At 35.4% G+C, this 14931-nt stretch overlaps 2 protein-coding genes and 3 non-coding genes across 5 annotated transcripts; 2 read left to right on the top strand and 3 right to left on the bottom strand.

The window, feature by feature from the left end:
- Nucleotides 1–6515: 6515 nt before the first annotated feature.
- Nucleotides 6516–6597, top strand: Trnas-gcu (transfer RNA serine (anticodon GCU)). Its single transcript has one exon. It is a non-coding gene; the product is annotated as a tRNA-Ser (tRNA).
- Nucleotides 6598–7079: 482 nt separating this feature from the next.
- Trnas-gcu (transfer RNA serine (anticodon GCU)) lies at nt 7080–7161 on the bottom strand. Its single transcript has one exon. It is a non-coding gene; the product is annotated as a tRNA-Ser (tRNA).
- A 2618-nt stretch (nt 7162–9779) lies between these two features.
- On the bottom strand, nt 9780–9861 carry Trnas-gcu (transfer RNA serine (anticodon GCU)). The gene has a single exon. It is a non-coding gene; the product is annotated as a tRNA-Ser (tRNA).
- Nucleotides 9862–10140: 279 nt separating this feature from the next.
- On the bottom strand, nt 10141–11215 carry LOC105222128 (guided entry of tail-anchored proteins factor 1). The gene is made up of 2 exons (XM_011199330.4): nt 11008–11215; nt 10141–10931 (listed from the first exon to the last, which is right to left on the bottom strand). The coding sequence occupies exons 1-2, from the start codon at nt 11074–11076 to the stop codon at nt 10467–10469; spliced, it is 534 nt and encodes a 177-aa protein (XP_011197632.1). The 5' UTR covers nt 11077–11215; the 3' UTR covers nt 10141–10466.
- On the top strand, nt 11214–14460 carry LOC105222127 (uncharacterized). The gene is made up of 5 exons (XM_011199329.4): nt 11214–12532; nt 12607–13446; nt 13508–13669; nt 13776–13937; nt 14010–14460. The coding sequence occupies exons 1-5, from the start codon at nt 11555–11557 to the stop codon at nt 14148–14150; spliced, it is 2283 nt and encodes a 760-aa protein (XP_011197631.2). The 5' UTR covers nt 11214–11554; the 3' UTR covers nt 14151–14460.
- Nucleotides 14461–14931: the final 471 nt, after the last annotated feature.

The raw sequence follows: 14931 nt of genomic DNA, 5'->3' as shown, positions 1-14931 counted from the left end.
ATAGGACAGCAGCTCATATTGTAATTTGGCCAATTTGGCAGTAGCAACGTTCGAGGTGAGGTTGATGCGTTGTCAGAGAACTTGATTTGTTTTTCAAATGGCATGTAAATCTAATTATTCGGTACAGTATATCTCCCTAATCGTTTTGCCTTTGAGAGGATTTCTATGTCCATTTGAGTCGCTGAATATGGTAGCCAATACGTTCCTAGTTTTTTCGGAGCAAGTTCGCCGTGTGAGGTCCGCTTGTTAAGCTTTTGTTCGGTCTCTGGTGTATTTCAGAGGGTTTATATTTCGTCGACGGTCAAGAAACTCCTTCAGATTGCGCTTAAACAGCGTCACGAACTACTGTGAAGTGGTCTCACGGTTGCGCTTGTTATTCGGAGTGAGTAAACTCGATATCCAACGCGCCGACGCCTTTCACGTATCCAATATTTCGCTATTTTACTTTTGTTAGGTTTTTTCCCAAAGTTTTAGGGACATCTAGGCGTCAATAATCAAATACGAGGTACGATCTCGTTGAATCACCGAAAACAAGAATCAAATTACACATCTCCGTTGACATTTTTCTATTTTTCTAAAATTCACCAACATGGTTCCATGCACACATGGTCTTAATTTAGTTATGAGTCCGATTCGGTAGGAATCACCCGTCTACGAGACTGTAGTGCACGACAGTAAATTTGTTTTCTGTTATCTGTCCTATCGGGTGGTGAGACTAAGTACTTACCAGTCGCTGTTGTAAGATTATGCTCTAGAACTAAACTCAAGGTCCCATCGAAACGGGACTACTACGAACAACTTTTTCTTCGAATCCAGTCGTTTTTATATGGACTGGCAGAAATTGTCTTTCCTTTAAGTAAACCATTTCTTAAAGTAAAAAAAAATAAAATAATTAACAATAAATAATTTCCAACCATTAGAAGAACACTCGACTCTAGGTCTCAGTGTTCACCACATCTCTCCTCACACTAGATAAAAATAAAATGCAATGCTTACGATGTGTCAACGCTCCGCTCAGTGTAATTAGTCGTAGAATGTCCTTGTCCTTGTTATAGTGTTAAAAAGCTACTTGGCATATTTGTATGTATGTATGCTATTGTTTATAGTCAACGTTCGATGCCCTTAAACACACATAATTGCACCTAAATTCCCGCACAGTTAACAATCTAAAAATAACAAGTCGTTTGGAGTGCCAGCTATTTGTGGCACTTCTGTCAAGTCACATTCAAACACACACGAACATTTGTATATATGGTACATACATATATCACCAACATTCTAACTACATAGCCGGGAGTACGGACACTTAGTGAAAGAACACTTTTCTAAGCAGAAACCTTCGCACGTGTAGCATTCATCGCGAAGAATTTCAATTATCCTGTTTTGTAAACAAGTTCACACAGATCGTTCAAGTTCTTTTTTCAAGCCCTCACTGTGCCCCTCGCTAGCCCAGCGGCCCACATATGGTAAGAGTATATGCCATAAGTACTATAAAGCATGTATGTATATACATACATATGTAAGTAGTGCTACGCCAACACCTTATCCTGTCCTTCTACCTAACGCTTGGACTCTCTGACAGGTCGGCCGCTCAATAATGAATGAAACATCTGTTGCTTTAATTAAATAAAGTAATTGTCTAAATTCCATAAGCGAATGATTAATTGACCGTTGGCCCTATTTGTCCTTCTCTCATTAAGAAGCTGCGAAAATATTCTGGATGTGAGTATTATTTGTAATTACTTGGAAGAGTTGCGCTAAATTGCGGCGCAACACGCAAATTTCCATGGTACTTATGCATATACATATGTACATACATACATATATTTGTAGTTGATTTTTACGTAATCATATGCATAATTCATTGCACAATCTTATCTGGTTTCTATGAATGCGTTATTATATCACAAGTTTGTTGGAAGTCCATCGTATTTGATAGGTTTTATTAATTGGAGTATTTAGCAGTGAGTATACAATTTACTTTAGTACTTATATCAGTACACTACAAGCATTTTTGTACAATTGTTATACCCTCGCAACTTATTGCAAAATGTATAATACCTTTGTTCATCTAACGGTAGTTTGTAGCACCTATAGTAAAACTGCGTGCCTGTCACTTACGGTAGTCTGTTCGTATAAGTGATGACCTGAGTAAAAGTGTTGATGAATTGATAAAACTTTGTAAACCAGATCCTTGTTCTTTTCAGAGATTGTTTTTGCAAATGGGCAAAAGCGGAACAAAAGTAATGAGGGACTAAGTTAAAGCCAGGGAAATACCTTTAGGTGCAAAACGTCAACTAGAAGATCGGAATCCCAGCACTTAAATAAACAAACAACTTATGCACTGCCCGACATATTCGACATACGGTTTGTTAAAAAAACGTAAATTATTGGATAGTCGAAAAAATCTTTTCGTATTTCTCATCAAACTTCAACTTATTTTTTTTTTTATATTTATAATGAACTTTAATGAACCAAATATGTACCATTTTGGTCGACCACTTTTGCCACAGTCGATTTATTGAAAACCAAGGCGAAATTTGGGTTCAGCGTCGGCACTTCTGTAGGCATACCCGTGGTAGCCCAGGCAAAACAAATCGTGTTCCGTACATAATGTCAAAAGAAAAAGTTGTGCATATAAGCACTTAATTCCAATCATTCAATTCATATCGTACGGGTGCAAAATTTAAATATTAAAAACTGATATATGTACTAGTAACATATGTTTAAGTAAATACAGACATGGCTAAATCGACTCAGCTCGTCACGATGATAGTTTATAGTATATACGAGGTATGACAATTAAGTAATGAGACTGATTCCATAAAAACCGTATATTTGAAAATTATTTTACAACTCCGCCATCCCCTTCAAAGTAGTCTCCTTGGGCAGCTATACAGCGATTCCAGCGCGTTTTGTCCGCGAGTACCCTCGTCACGGCCACCTGGATGTCCGTAATCGACTCAAAATGGATTCCTTTGACCACCAATTTTGTTTTAGGAAACAAAAAAAGTCACAGGATGGCATGTCGGGCGAATAAGACGGCTGTTGCAACACGGCGATCCCTTTAGAGGCTAAATACTGGGACACGCTGAGGGCGGTGTGGCACGGCGCGTTGTCGTGATGAAGGATCCAGTAACGAGCGATGTCTGGGCGCAGCCTGTTGACTCGTTTTCGCAATCTTGCGAGTACTTGGCAATAGTAGACTTGATTCACAGTTTTCCCTGGTGGAACGAATTCTTTGTGGCCGATTCCACGGCTATCAAAAAAGCTTTTTTCGGGCGGGGGGCGCGCTGAGACAATGAGAAGCTAGAGCGATGTTACATATATCAATGGAGAGGGGGAAGGATGTCGGAAAAAGAGAAAGAAGATAGAATTTCAAGGTCACAGGTTTACCACAAGCGCGGCAATAAAATCAGTCTCATTACTTAATTGTCAAACCTCGTTCACTTTAGAGCGACTTTGACGTTTTTTTTGGTGTTATAATCATCGTGGCAAGCTTATTACGATAACATGTTGCAAGAGTATAAAAAGGAGTAATAAAATAATCAATTGATTTTTTCCAATTGCCAAAAACGCTCAAAATTCAGGCTTCTAGAATACAACACTTGAGGAAAAAAATTGGAGCATCCTACCTAGACAATTAAGTGACTGGTGCTAAGATCAATTAAAATCGATAGTCGTTTCTTCGCTTTCCAAATTCTTACTATTCAAGGAGAATTCTTCTGATTTTTTCAACATGGATGTGACGTATTTGTTCATCTACAACCACAAGTTCCATTTTATGCGATATTTGTCATTGTCAATGTTAATCCCCAAAAATGCTTTGACAAATTTTTTCTTCATATCGGTAATTTGCTTTTTCAACCTAAGTATTTACTGTAGTAGGTGAAAATCCTGGCGTGACTTCGCCAAACTCATCTTGTTCTAACCAGTTCTTTTGGTGTATCCCAAAATGTATCCATCTTATTAAAAGAATATCGTTTTATTGGGATCTGTGTCTGTTGTAGTTCTGAATCTTTAGTCTAAAAAAATAAATAAACAATCTTAGAAAAACTTGCTGTTAATTTTTCATTATAGTCTTGTTTTACACTAGTCCGAACGATGTTCCATCTTCGCAGTCATCGTAGATGCCTATAGCACCTTAGATCCGCGGTCTGCTAATACGATATTGTGGACCTTTGTTATGTTACCTACATACAAGGATGCCGTTTTCAGGGCACCCATAACAGGAATCGAATCACCAACCTAAATTGATATTTTTGCATACTTTTAAAATCATCAGCGGCTTCCGCACTTGGTCAAAGCACAACGACAAGTCCTCTTAGGCTGAAATTTTGACCGTAACAGTCTAAGATAATATAGTATATTGCAGTTCCCACGGCAGTCGGGTGTACGTAACCGAAAAGGACTCGTATTTTTATCTGCCCAAAGACAGTCAACTCGTCAGAATTCTTCCGCTACAGCAACAATGATAGTAACGGGTGATTTTTTTGAGGTTAGGATTTTCATGCATTAGTATTTGACAGATCACGTGGGATTTCAGACATGGTGTCAAAGAGAAAGATGCTCAGTATGCTTTGACATTTCATCATGAATAGACTTACTAACGAGCAACGCTTGCAAATCATTGAATTTTATTACCAAAATCAGTGTTCGGTTCGAAATGTGTTTCGCGCTTTACGTCCGACAAATTTTGTTCAGCGATGAGGCTCATTTCTGGTTGAATGGCTACGTAAATAAGCAAAATTGCCGCATTTGGGGTGAAGAGCAACCAGAAGCCGTTCAAGAACTGCCCATGCATCCCGAAAAATGCACTGTTTGGTGTGGTTTGTACGCTGGTGGAATCATTGGACCGTATTTTTTCAAAGATGCTGTTGGACGCAACGTTACGGTGAATGGCGATCGCTATCGTTCGATGCTAACAAACTTTTTGTTGCCAAAAATGGAAGAACTGAACTTGGTTGACATGTGGTTTCAACAAAATGGCGCTACATGCCACACAGCTCGCGATTCTATGGCCATTTTGAGGGAAAACTTCGGACAACAATTCATCTCAAGAAATGGACCCGTAAGTTGGCCACCAAGATCATGCGATTTAACGCCTTTAGACTATTTTTTGTGGGGCTACGTCAAGTCTAAAGTCTACAGAAATAAGCCAGCAACTATTCCAGCTTTGGAAGACAACATTTCCGAAGAAATTCGGGCTATTCCGGCCGAAATGCTCGAAAAAGTTGCCCAAAATTGGACTTTCCGAATGGACCACCTAAGACGCAGCCGCGGTCAACATTTAAATGAAATTATCTTCAAAAAGTAAATGTCATGAACCAATCTAACGTTTCAAATAAAGAACCGATGAGATTTTGCAAATTTTATGCGTTTTTTTTTAAAAAAAAGTTATCAAGCTCTTAAAAAATCACCCTTTATTATATATTGTACGATAGTAAATTCCTCCAGCGATAGCGGCGCCATCTGGCGGTGGGGGGATATTTATTATTTATTTATAATATTCGTTGATCCACCCTCGTATTTTTTTCTATTGTGCCTTAAGAATCAAGAGGGAGTGCAATCAATACAAGTTTCAGTTGAATTTAAAACCAGAAAAAATAAATAATTAATTTCTCAATGCTTTGAGAAATCGCCAACTTGACTCGATGAGTTTTTCAAGGGTCACTCTTCGGACTGCATGAAAACGAAATCGGAAATAGGTCAGCTGAAATGAGAACCACCAAATATACATATGTATGTATGTGTGCTTATAATATTTTTATTAGTTCATTTACCAGCAGCTACCGGCGCTTATTGAACTCAATGGGTTTTTAAATGTTTGTGTAAACACTTTTGAACAATTACAGACAGATCAACAATTATGTATGAATTTATGTATATATAGAGAGATTTTTATATACTATATACATATGTATGTGATAATAAGCAAGTACAATACCCATTGAACTTACATATTTTGACAGAGATATAAGAAAGTAACAAAATGCAAATAGCTGACGCAAATGTTAAATAAAAAAGTAAAGAAATAAAAGCAGAAAATAAATAACAGAAAACAGTTCATGTCAAAACCTCCGAAAGTTACGCTTAATGTGATTTGTTGCTTTAAAAAGCATTTAGAACAGTTATGCCGAGCAGAGTAGTAATTGCTTGCGAAAATAAGTACTTGACAAACCACATACATACATACATACATGTATGTTTGTATATATGGGTGGATTGTTTTTGTATATAATATTAATTAAGTTCAAGTCTTTAACTCGTCGAGATGTTCATACAAAATTAAATATAATCTTATTATCTTCTTCTTATTATCAGTTAACTAGAACACTTGATAACACCGTGCATCCATCTACTTGGGCAAAGATCAGCAAATGCAAAAGCAAATTGAAGTTTAAAACAAAATATCTTCTAGCTTTTTGTTTATTAATTGTTGTTATAATTTGTTGTTTACTGATTGTAGGGTGCATAGATTGTGAAACGGTTTGCCGGCGAAAGTTTTCCAAGAAGACGAGGTGGCCGAGTGGTTAAGGCGTTGGACTGCTAATCCAATGTGCTCTGCACGCGTGGGTTCGAATCCCATCCTCGTCGAATATTGTTTTTTTGCTTAGTTAATTAAACAATATGCATAATATATAAAAAAAAATATATTTAACAGTAATTTCTCTATTTAAATTATGCAAATCGAAAATCAGTAATTTATGTCATAATGAGGCAACTTTGAACTTATAGAAAACTTATACATGCACTAATATATTATAAATATCACTATAGGCAAGTTATTTTTTTATTAAAAAGCATTCAAAATCTGTGTTTTACCACGAAATAGCTTTAAAGTTATCACCACATTCAAATGCACTGTGATGTGTTGTATTGAGTTTTGTTTTAACTGCAAACATTCAAGTACATACATACACATATGTACATTTGGTATATGCAATACAGCAACTAGATCTCCATTGTATAAAACTTTCGAACTTTTATCAGCATTATATTACTTCAACGGCATTAAAGTTTGTTTTAGAAAACTTTTCTCTTAAATTTTTAATTCTCAAAGTTAAATAAAAATTATTCGACGAGGATGGGATTCGAACCCACGCGTGCAGAGCACATTGGATTAGCAGTCCAACGCCTTAACCACTCGGCCACCTCGTCGTTGTATACTATTTGACTCGTGTGATTATTTCACAGCAAGCACTGCTTTACCATCAAAGAGTCGGTAAAAGTGGAAGAGATCGTTTATATTATTACTTTCAAAGCAAATAAGCATTTTTATATCGGTTATAGTATAAAACTATAGTTACATACATACATGTTTATAAAGCATAATTTCTTAGTTAGTGTTATTTATGCGCAAAAGTGTTAAAATCAGCGATTATTGATACCTTATGGGATTCAAGGTTTTAAGTTTATCCAAGTTGTATCATGGAGCTTAAAAACAAACTTAAACTTCTAAGTTCTCTGGTTGCACCGTAGTATAATATGTGTTAAGCGGATCATAAGAACGCTTTATTAAAGTTTCTATATTTTAAAAACAACAATGACTTCGTCACTGAAATTTATCATAACTTTAAGAAAGTAACGTATATTATATTAATTACCCGACATATGTACATATGTATGTATATTTGTCGTTTCATATGAATTTTTGTGACTACTACGTATAGACCGCGACATTGCCATAGTTTTAATAATTCAGGAGTGTAAAGCTTGGTAGTAAAGACAAAGCGAGAGAAGCATCAATTCCCACTACAACTTGTTCTACGTTACTGGAATTGATTCTAATTTTATCCCGCCAAAAGCTGTTTTTCAGAGATCTAACCCCATTTGGATCATGAGTTTTAGATTAAGTTTGTCATCAGTGTAGCAACTCGTTGCAGTAGAGTTACTCCGTATCCTCCTGACTCGTGGTAGTATTGAGTCCAACCCGGACCTGCTGCGTCTGCGTGCAAAAGAAGAGAAAGAGAGACATAGATTCACGCATATGAGTGAATTATGAGAATCATAAAGTTAACATAGAGCACACCTATGTAGTGTAAAATTGAAAAAAAAAAAAAATGTTTTCTAATTTTTGCACATTTCGATAGTTTACATATTTAAAAATACCATACTAAAATCTTACATGAATATTTCAAACATTTTTTGAATTACAGCCTTCCGAAGTGTAGCCGTTCAGTTCTATCAGCTTTAACAGTTTTAAGGACGTTTTACTCGAAACAGTTTTTATTAAATTTTCTGCAGTGATAACGGCAAGACAAATATTCCGTTCATTATTCAATTCATTTCTTACTGTTGACCTTCGTTTTTTGATGGGATCAAAAATCGAATATTGTCAGGGCAAAAACGACCCACATGTGGGCTAAAATTAATTTTTTTTTAATTTTTAAAACAAGGCAATTTTGTAAATTTTTTACTTTTTTTTTAATTTTAAGTTATTGTATGGAAGATATCTTCTAGTTTAGCGAGAATTTTTAATTTTAATGTTTCATTCACGGCCGGAATCACTGCAGAAGTGGATGGAGAGATCGTCGGAGATATCTTAAAAAGTAGATAATTTTTTTTTTACTTTAACTGTGTATTCATGAAACATGTATAAGTATACTCAAAAAAGTTCAAAACAATCGAGAAAGTATTTTTTTTAATTTCCCAAAATTGAAGTTGCTTAAACTGTCACACTAGAACTGCACCTTAGCTTAATGCTTATAATCTGTTTTTTTTTATATACAGTCGGAATAATTGGAATTTACTGGCCTTCGGAAGTTACAAGAAAAAAATAAATTGGGAGACATATTTTTACATAACAGACATGACGATGTTCCAATTTTTAGGTACTCTTGTGTTTGGATACAAAATTCAGTTTCAGCCACTATTGTCTCGAGTTGTGGGAACTGGAAAAAATATATATGTAGGGGTAGAAATGGAGGGCATATAGTAAATGACTACGCTATGCGAAGCTCCTTTGTAAAACCGATCATCGATCGCTCGTTGAGTTCACACGGCAACCATTTTGTCGCAATTCCAAATATTCATGAAATACTCGTATTTAAGTGTCATGATAATCTGAGTCTATTTGGTTCATGCTCTTTTTGTAGCGTTTCGTTCCAGTTACGTACTTATTGCTTCGTCTGTCGCAGAGAAAAGGTAATACTCATCTAATTTCTTTATAATATGCGCAGCATTCTGAGAACACCTTACGTACAATGACTATTGTAGAAGCTGCTAAGAGGTAGAAGGAGTGGAGACTATGGAACATCATCAAGAATTTTCGTTTCAATCACTTTTTAATACCAAAACTTGCGTTTCTTCAAATGTTACATATTTTCCACCAGACGTGTCGTGTTAGACGTGTCTTTGGAAAGTAAGGACGAACTGAAAAATAAATAAATTTAATTTTAGTATAGCGCAGAACTTTTATAGAATCAAAATCCACTTATGAACCAAACTAGTTCCTTCCAAAGCGTTGAAAAGAATCGAACCTGTTGAAATATTTGTTATTTTGAAATAATTAAAAATGAAAATACGGTTTAAAACACTATACCAAAAAATCGGTACATCTTAATCAAACGTGGTAACTCCAATTGTTGCATTAATGACAACAGTAATCAGCAATTATTAATGTTTGTTGTAAAATTTTATCACAATTTCAAGTACACGACGGTCGGCTTTTTCTAATTGGAACGATATAGAGTTTTACAAATACTAAACTAATAGTAATAATTCATTTAACATTAAAATATTTAATAAATAAAATATATGGTGAATAAAAAATTGTTCGACGAGGATGGGATTCGAACCCACGCGTGCAGAGCACATTGGATTAGCAGTCCAACGCCTTAACCACTCGGCCACCTCGTCCTTGTAACCCACATGTGCAGAGTTTCATTTTGTTATTAAGCTGTCTAGTGGCACAACATTACCGACAATAACTTCTACAAACTCAGTACGCTTGTTGAATAATGAACTTTGTAAAAGCTTTGATAATAAAATCTAAAATATTCTTTTTCTTAAAAACATTTTAAAAAACTTAATCAAAATTGAGTACAAAATAATTTATGTGCTTATTTTTATCTCCATTAATTTAAAGTTTTCACTTTTTGTCAGTTTTTTGTGCTACTCAACAACAAATAAAGTTAGTTTTTTTAGAAAACTTTAATCAGTTTATTTTATTTTGTTCGATAAAAATATTTTCTATTGGACTGCAAACTATTTCACAATAAATAAACTTATACCCTTTAAATTAATGAAAACGTATGAAATGCAATATTTTTATGGCAGTTCAGATCTTCTCCACGTTCTATTTATATTGGGACAAAAGTACAATGATCTGCTTTGTACCACAATAAAGCTAAAACAATTTCTAGTCATATACATATGTACATACACATATAAACAATCTTATATTATTTTCTAATTCACTGCTACCGAAACAAATGCCAATGATATTGCCAAAACCAGTACAATCACTTTCCCTTGAGTGCGTTGAGGATCAATCGGAATGCGCTATTGCAGGATAATGCCCAAAACGGCACAGATATTGCATTGGGAACACCTGTTGGGAAGCTCAATAGCCCTCCAAGTGGTTCAAAGCTAATATTTTCATTAAACACTATAACCGGTGCGTAACGATTGCGTACTGTAATAATGAAGAGTGCCAGTGAAAGGATACCTTTCAGTAGATAGCCCACCACAAGTTCAACGGAGGCACCTTTTAAACGCAGCATATTGTCTTCACTGCGCAATTTGGCCTGAATAGTTTTTAATTCATTTTCGGCACGCATTAATTTCACAGTGTAAGTGTAGTGACTTGTTCCAGCCGAACCTTGGCGAATGCGTTCAACCTTTTCACGGGCCTCTTTTAGCTGCTGTTGCAACTCATCACTGGAGGCAGAACCAGAAACGCATCGGAAAATTTTCGACAGTTGTAACTGTAATATAGAAATATAGTCTTATTTGATGTACAATATATTGCTGATTCAATGCCGGTGGCACTTGGTTACTCACCAATTTAACCAGGTCGCCTACAATGGTCAACAACAGGCACAGTACAGCAATGGTTACGAAGAGGAACATTATAACAATTTATGGTTTTGAATGCTTTGGACAGATAGCGTTTATGGCCAGGTGGGTAAAGACCGTTGTACTGTTATTATTTAATTAATAAACGTGATTCTTAAAAAAATGTTGAATATTCTCTTTTGTCAGCTCTTATTTCTGTTTTGGTCACGAAAATTTAATGAATGTTGCCATACTGTAATAATTTTGTTTGGTAAATTTTTTTTATATTTAAAAGGAAATCCAAAACAAGTTTTTTTTAATAATATTTTGATTGTAATTATATCCAGCACTCACTAATGGATTGCATAAATCCTGAAAAGTTGTTTAAAATTATGATTGCGATTATTTTGGAAACAGGACTATGAAATATTGTCTGAGCAATGTTTTAAAACCTTGTACAACACTGCGACATATGTTTTTTCTTCGTTTTTTGCAAAATATGTAGACCACAACAAACATAAAGATTAGGGAAAATTTCGTTGAATTTAGCATAATGACGGATCAAGTGCGCGCGGGTTTAAGTAATTTACCAAAGAAGTTTGAATTCTTAACAACGCCAATTTCTAGGGGATCACTACGTGGGGTGAGGCGGTGCGCCGGCTGTGGACAGCTTAATGGTGTACGCAGTTCTATTTGTCGAAATCAATTTTGTAAATTACGAAAAGAGGCGCTTCGTACGCATATACCTTTAGATCCAGTGCAGCTGGAATGTCTGAATAAACAAAAGTCACTATACTCCCTACGTAAAAAGGAACAAAATGCACAACCTCGCAACTTTGTGTTACTTACAGCGACAAGCAAAAGCAATGCGACAAAATACGAATGTTACACCTGCAGCCCAGGTGTACCAACTACGTCAGATCTTTGCAAGCATATTTTAGCCTGTACAACCAAGCCAGATTCGCTCCAGAAAGCGGAAGTCTTTAGTATTTCCCGCGATGTGTTATGGAACTTGAATGGCTTAGATAATGAGCATAAAGAACGTTTGTGGAATACATATCAACAAGAAGAGAATAATGTGCCTGCAGTGCAACGAATTTCCAATTCCTTATTTGTAGTCAAGTGTGATGTATCAAAAGTATTTCCAGCTGGTAGATTACATGTCACAGCTATCAGTAATGGCTGTTCAACAAAAAAAGGAATATATTCCTGTTCATGCAAAAAACTGAAAATCATTGTTGAACCTGATAATTCGGTTGTAATGCAGGAAGAGGTGTGCGATCACATCTTGTTAGTTCTGGTAGCGGTTTTAAGTAACCGCAAAGGAAAAGCGTTATTTGGAAATTTCGCAAGCGCATTGAAATCGTATTGGATGCCGACTTATATTGAGACGCCAATCGTTGATTCAACACAGGAGGATGCGCTATTTGGTTTGAGCATAGATATCGGTGGAAACTTTGACATGGGCGGTGGTGATAGTCGACCAGGCGATGACATTTTTATTTATAATAATGATTTCATGTCTGGTGAGGTGAGTCAAAACACAATACCATGGATATGTATAATTAAATTAAAATTTTTAAATTTCTTTAACTATCACGGCAGAATATTCCGGACTTCGAAGACATTATTCTGAGTAATCCAACAAACCCTATAGAACAACTACATAAACATAATATAATGGATAATTCTATAGCAATAAATTCTACTACCAATCACAACGATATACTACATCCTGGTGATCCGAATTTAGGTTTAAGCTTTGCTATTACTGCAGAGGACATAGAAGATATCAAATTTCATGATGCTCCATACATCAATGGCGTTAAATCTCTGTCATCTTCAGCACTACCCAACAATGTTACTACTGCACATTTGGAACTGAGTGATTGCAAAATCGAGCTAATGGACCAATTTGAACTAACCGATCAAATTGACCTATCGACAACTGATGACATCACGTTGCAGCAGGACCATACATGGCTAGGTAATGGTATAAGTATATTGGAAGCGCCAATACTTAATAATACCACACCGATCGATAGCTGCGCTACAGAGTCGACAACTCTGGAAACCGCAAATCTAACGCATTCTACAACCATTTACGATAATAATTCGTTATTAAAGTCCAATAATGTGGTCGAGGCACCACCAATCGAGTTACCCACCATTGCCGTGGTCAAGAAATGTCCAGTTAAAGCTTCCGATTTGGTGAATAGTGTACATACGCGTAAATTTCCACCACTACCGGAAAAGAGATCGATAATTGTTAACGGTGTAAAGACTTTAGAACAGCATTCAGCACATGTGGAAAGTATAGTTTCAAGTGGCGACGAACCATCGCTAGCCTTTTCATCGTGGTTGGACTATGTCATTGAAGTAATCAATGACAGTGTTGGTATTGTAGAAGAGAGGAGTGTAGAGCATACGTTCCATGTACATGAGGTTTGTTAACCGCATATGCAACTCAAATTATGTTTTAATTCGGGGATTTTACATTTTGTAGGAAATATTTGCACACTTTAGCAAAACCTTCTGTACCGGCGTAAAGTTGCGCATGCCTAGCAGCACAACGGTCATAAAAACGGGAAAATACAAAGGACTTATAAAGTACGTTTGGTACTTTACAAGTGCATCGACTGTGCGTCGCATTTTCACCACCAAAAATGTAAGCGCCGCTGATAGCAATGAAAGAAAATGAAATAGTGTTTTTACGATTATCCAAATAAATTTTGTTTTCACACATTAAATTTTTTTTGTGCCCACATTTGCAGATTTCGCTAGAGACGGAACGCATTTTTGAATACAACTCCGATGGCGAATTTGTGCCATATGTCATAAAACCTATTGTGCCCACTACCGACGGCAAATACAAGCGGGTGTATCCCAAAATGTCGCTATATAAGACACATATTTGGTTTGAAAGTGGCAGCAGCGTAAGTTTCCAATGTTTTCATAAAGTCTTTAGTCTACTGGTTTCAATAAAATGTTCGTTTACTTTATTTCAGGAATATAAAAATAGTTTTAAACTTGAGTGGCTACCCAGTGCATTTCCAAAGAGTCACCATGGCATACTGAAACTGGAATTCACAGTGCGTGTACAGGATCCAGAGGAAATGCAAAGAGCGATTGCGGAAAGAGTTAAATAAATACCTCAGCATAGCAAGCTGATAAGTCACGTGATACTCTTACTTCTATATATGTATATAGTGTATTAAACTGAGTGAAAAATACTAAAATAAAAGTTAATCATTTTTTATAGCTCGTTATTTATCAATATCATTTAATTAATTTCGCTGCTAACATTGATCATATAATTTCCTTTTGTAATTGAATTAAGCAAATTGCGTTCTTAGTAAATGTTATTGTTAATTTATAATATTTATATTTAAGCGTGAAGAACTTAAAATTTTAAAGACATTCAAAATAAAGAAGATATTAAAAATTAATGATTAATTATTAAAAAAATACGTTTATAAGGAGTTCCTATAGGGGGATGCCTTTCTTATACAAAATGGTTTTCAGAGTTTTTTTTTTTTAACTTTAGTAGAAGTGGTTTTCATATACATATGTATATATATTTTTTTTATTTATTGAATACATATACATATGCAATCCTGTCTATACGCGAACTTGTCCCTCAGTTCTTGAAATAACGACCCAAAAATTTTAACACATCCTTCTTTCTAAAAATTCTATGAAAAACTGTTTTATTTGAGTAGAAATCTTTACGAAACTTGTAATGGATAATTTTTAAAGCAACAATTCAATCTTCGAAGAAATTTTCCAGTTAGGCTAACTATAGCATATAGCTGTCATACAAATTCAATTATCCATATCCAGTTCTTGTATGGAAAACTTTTTTATTTGACAGTATACCTTCACTAAATTTGGCATGGATTCTTCTCCAAGACAGCGCTACAATCTACG

Source organism: Bactrocera dorsalis, chromosome 2 (assembly GCF_023373825.1).
Source record: "Bactrocera dorsalis isolate Fly_Bdor chromosome 2, ASM2337382v1, whole genome shotgun sequence".
Lineage (NCBI taxonomy): Eukaryota > Metazoa > Arthropoda > Insecta > Diptera > Tephritidae > Bactrocera > Bactrocera dorsalis.
The sequence above is the reverse complement of the archived record's forward strand: the minus strand, read 5'-3'. Positions and strand labels throughout refer to the sequence as shown.

Coding starts and splice junctions, on each gene's coding strand:
- LOC105222128 (XM_011199330.4), bottom strand. CDS start 11,076: ATGTTCCTCTTCGTAACCATTGCTGTACTGTGCCTGTTGTTGACCATT. Junction 10,932..11,007: donor TAGGCGACCTGGTTAAATTG/GTGAGTAACCAA, acceptor TCTATATTACAG/TTACAACTGTCGAAAATTTT.
- LOC105222127 (XM_011199329.4), top strand. CDS start 11,555: ATGACGGATCAAGTGCGCGCGGGTTTAAGTAATTTACCAAAGAAGTTT. Junction 13,447..13,507: donor ATACGTTCCATGTACATGAG/GTTTGTTAACCG, acceptor TACATTTTGTAG/GAAATATTTGCACACTTTAG. Junction 13,938..14,009: donor GGTTTGAAAGTGGCAGCAGC/GTAAGTTTCCAA, acceptor ACTTTATTTCAG/GAATATAAAAATAGTTTTAA.